The sequence below is a fragment of the Perognathus longimembris genome, chromosome 28 (assembly GCF_023159225.1).
Source record: "Perognathus longimembris pacificus isolate PPM17 chromosome 28, ASM2315922v1, whole genome shotgun sequence".
Taxonomy (NCBI): Eukaryota; Metazoa; Chordata; class Mammalia; order Rodentia; family Heteromyidae; genus Perognathus; species Perognathus longimembris.
Genome location: NC_063188.1, coordinates 13,133,125 through 13,136,908, shown reverse-complemented (window position 1 = coordinate 13,136,908; position 3,784 = coordinate 13,133,125). Strand labels below are relative to the sequence as shown.

General features: G+C 62.3%; 1 protein-coding gene and 1 long non-coding RNA gene across 3 annotated transcripts; both read left to right on the top strand.

The window, feature by feature from the left end:
• The first annotated feature begins 723 nt into the window (after window positions 1-723).
• On the top strand, window positions 724-1,151 carry LOC125343850 (small integral membrane protein 10-like protein 2A). Its single transcript, XM_048336422.1, has one exon. The coding sequence runs from the start codon at window positions 810-812 to the stop codon at window positions 1,044-1,046; it is 237 nt and encodes a 78-aa protein (XP_048192379.1). The 5' UTR covers window positions 724-809; the 3' UTR covers window positions 1,047-1,151.
• A 139-nt stretch (window positions 1,152-1,290) lies between these two features.
• On the top strand, window positions 1,291-3,552 carry LOC125343851. Of its 2 annotated transcripts, XR_007209379.1 has the most exons (4): window positions 1,291-1,353; window positions 1,717-1,931; window positions 2,248-2,343; window positions 2,855-3,552. It is a non-coding gene; the product is annotated as an uncharacterized LOC125343851 (long non-coding RNA). The 2 variants fall into 2 exon arrangements; XR_007209378.1 differs by lacking the exon at window positions 2,248-2,343.
• The last annotated feature ends 232 nt before the right edge of the window (window positions 3,553-3,784 follow it).

Genomic DNA, 3,784 nt, shown 5'->3' with positions numbered 1-3,784 from the left:
GAGCTGTCTGAATGTGGCTTCTTGCACAAGCAGCGTAGCAGTCCACACCAGCCAGCTACTCCCAAGTTCGGAAGAGAGGATTCCCCAAAAGTGATCCCTGGCATCAGAACCTTCCAAACCTCTCAGGCCTCAGGCTGTGTAAACTGCTGAGGAGACAGGAAAGAACAAGTGGAGGGCAGGAGGGAGAGGCGGAGCTTCATGAGGGGGTGGGACCTATGGGTGGGGATATGTACATTACGGTGTCCCACAGGCAGGGTGAGGCAAGCATTCCTGAAGGGACTACTCTGCAGCCACACTGTAAGCCGCTGAGTATACAGAGCGAGTGAAGAGGTGGGAGGAGGTGATGAGGGAGAAGAGCAGTGTGGGCTTAGATTATCCTGGAAGGGAGAGGGATAAAGGCAAGACCTTGTTGGCGGGTACCCTGAAGGCAGGTCACATGGGTGGTCTATGCAAATAAGAATGGCCTGTGGGCGTGGCGAGCACAGTAAGCCAAGCCTGCGCGATGTGGGAATCGACAGCGACCACAGTCGTAGGCGGGGCGCCAATGGGGGCGGGAATTTGCTGAGGGAGCGTGGGGAGGAGCTAGGAGGCGGCTGGGCGGGACCGCTGTGCTTTCCCCTGGCGGGAGAAGGCTCAGAGGCGGCTTTCGGGAGGGGCGAGCGGGGGCGGGGCCAGTCGGGGGCGGGGCGAGCCGGGGGGCGGGGCTCCAATCCAAAGGGGTCTCGGCCGAGCTTCGAGGCCGGCCGCCCACAAGGCTCGTGCGCCCTCGTAGGGTCCTGGTCGGCGGCGTCTGCGGCGGCCCCGGGCCCATGGCGGCGTCGGCGGCTCTGTCGGCAGCGGCGGCGGCGGCGGCCCTGTCCGGCCTAGCGGTGCGGCTGTCGCGCTCCGCCGCGGTCCGAGGCTCCTACAGCGCCTTCTGCAAGGGACTCACGCGCACGCTGCTCACCTTCTTCGACCTGGCGTGGCGGCTGCGCACGAACTTCCCCTACTTCTACGTGGTGGCCTCGGTGATGTTCAATGTCCGCCTGCAGGTACGCATCGAATGAGCGCCCGCGGCGGGGCGAGCGGCGGCCGCCACTGGCCCGCGCCCGGCTCCCGGCCAGGACGCCGGGACCTGAAGGACAGCGGCGAGGCCCAGGGTCGCCGGGACACGGCCGGGGCCTCCGCCGCTCCCGCCCCCCCCCCCCCCGGCGCGGGCCCCGTCCCAAGCCGCCGAGCCCCGCGTGCGAGCGGTCCTTCCCAGCGGGACCTGGAGAATGCCAGCCCGTGCGACCTGTTGCCTCACGGTGGCCAAAGGGGACCACGGGGAGGACGGAATGCGACCGCTTGATCCGCCAGGCCCCAGGCTGCAAGGTAGGGGCGACAGGGTGCAGCCGGGGGGTGGAAGGGTTGCTATGACTTCCCCATGTCGGGGCGCCCTGCAGGTTTGCAGGAAATCGGGATGACACGCGGGCCGAGCTGCCCAGCCGAGCTGAGGAGCCAGGCGGGCAGAGGCTCCGGGACTCCCGCCCGGGGGTGGGGGCTGCGGCGGCGGCCTCTGCATCTGCGCGGGTCAGCGCATCGCCCACACAGGAAGCCCCTCCCGCCCCCGCCCGCTTGATGGGGAGGCCCGGATGGTGTCCCCGGAGCCCTGGGGAATTGGGGGTGGGTGGTGCGGAGGACGCCCTGCGAAGGTTCGAGAGGAAAACACATGCACCCGCTCTTCATCTTCTTCAGGTACGCAGACAGGGAGGATGGTGCTCTTGTGAGTCAAACCTGAGCCTGACTCTTTCTCAGCCCCCAGGTCCCCGGGCTTCTCAGCTCTTCTGCCCAGTTCGCAAAGCTGCCTCGTGCCCCGTCCTTGGGGCCAGGGGATTGGTGTCTGGCTGCTCCTGCTGGCTCTCTGCTCCTCAGCCCCGTCTGCAGTCATGATGAAGACATCCACTTTGCTGGTAGGAAAGTGTGGGGACCACGGCTTCCCTCCCCATTCCCTTCTCCCACAGGGTGGCTCTTAGGCAGGCCAATCCCTGCTTCCAGCAGGAGCTCATGCGACTTCTCAGAGCCACAGAACCCCAGATATACACAGCCCGAGGACCCCACTGTGAGCCAAGGGATCTGGGAAAATGGGAAGGTGTCCCCCAGTGGGCAGCCCTGTCATGGTGAGGGCAGGTGGAAAAGGGGATTGCAGACGAGCATGCAGGGGGAAACAAGGCTTCCTCTCGGTGGCCACACAAGTAACTCTGAGGTCTCTATCTCTTGCTTTTCCAGGCACTGGTTTCTGTAGCTGGTGGCCTACCACTTCCCTGGCCTTGTCAAGACTCAGATCCCTACCTGAAGTACCCGGGTCCCAGCAGCTGCTCTCCGGTAGAGGCGCTGAGGGCAGAGTGGCCCAGGGCACTGAGATCTCCTAGCAACACGGAGGGAGATGTAGTCTCTTCCTTTAAAGAGTCCGATGGGCTCTTGTCATACAGACAGCAGGGGGAGAGCCCAGCCTGCCCTGGGTCTGCACGCTGCCTCCCCTCCCCAGGCTTCTCCAAGACCTGGGCAGCAGTGAGATGGGGAGGGCATAGCGCTCTCAGGGCACCCAGGAAGAGAAGGGCCAGGGGCAGGCTTCAGAGATGTAGCTTTTCTTAAGGACAGAGGGAAGATGGGAGGATAAGGGAGATGGGCCCCAAACTGTTTACTACAGAACCTCCCAACCTCACTAGTGGCTCTGCAGCAGTTGTGTGGCCAGAGCCTCTCAGTGTGGCAGTGGAATAAGGCGGATAGGGGGAATGTGGCTCATGAACACAGGATGTAGCTGAGAGGGTGAGGGGATAAACCTGAGGAGGGATGGGCTAGAACTCATGACATGACTGTCTCTCTCTGTCTCCAGTTTCTGTCCTCATCCCCAGGATCATAAGGGAAAATCTCATCCAGACGGGCTGAGCGTGGTTCAGGAGTTGCCGGGTATGCTAATCACCGTCATCACCCAGCCTAGAGAAGCCCAGGGCTGCCCTCACCTGTCTATTCTTCAGCTTGTCTGGCAGCGATGACTGAGGGCCATGCATGTTCTCAGTGCCTTGGAGGGAAACCTGCAGCCGTGTGACCCGCCCAGGAGACAGTGACCCGGCCTCTCGCCATCTGCCCTGTTCAGCTGCCCACTGGAGCCCAGGACCTGAATGGCCCCTGTCTAACCCCATAGACACAGGCTGGAAGGGGGCGGCTACTGGCCTGCCTGTGGGTTCCCATAGCCCGAGCCTGATGGCTTGCTTCCTTGTGCCAAGTCTCCCAGAGCCCCCAATTCTGCTGGTGCCTCTCATCCACCAGGGAGCACCTCTGGGCAGCTGTCAGCTTCTGGCCTGACCCATCCCCTCAGGCCCCTTGTGAGGGACAAGAAAGCCAAAGTCACGGGCCTCCAGAATTGGCAATGTGCTTCCAAATCCTGCCTTTATCCTCTGGGCAGCTGCCTGCTTTGCTCCAGCCTCTTCCTACAGCAGCCAGGAAAGGGGAAGGCCCATCATCTAGTATCCCTGCATGTTCGCAATGCCAGTGGGAATGTGTGAGCATGGGTGTGTGTGTGAGTGCATGTTTGTGAGTGTGTTCGTGAGTGTGTGTTAGTGTGTGTGTGAGTGACCTTGCATCTGGTGTGGGTGGAGCTGGAGGAGCTTCTGGGGTATCCAATTCTCCCTGTACATAAAGAACTTGAACTATACCCCCCCACAGTGGGTGCAGCCCCACCCCTTCCAGGAGGCATTAGGAGGTATCACAGATATGGCCTCAGCTTTGTGTTCCTGCCTTCCTCTGGCCTTGAGTAGTTAGAGCT

What these genes read in the sequence shown, in the direction of transcription:
- LOC125343850 (XM_048336422.1), top strand. Translation starts at nt 810, where the DNA reads ATGGCGGCGTCGGCGGCTCTGTCGGCAGCGGCGGCGGCGGCGGCCCTG.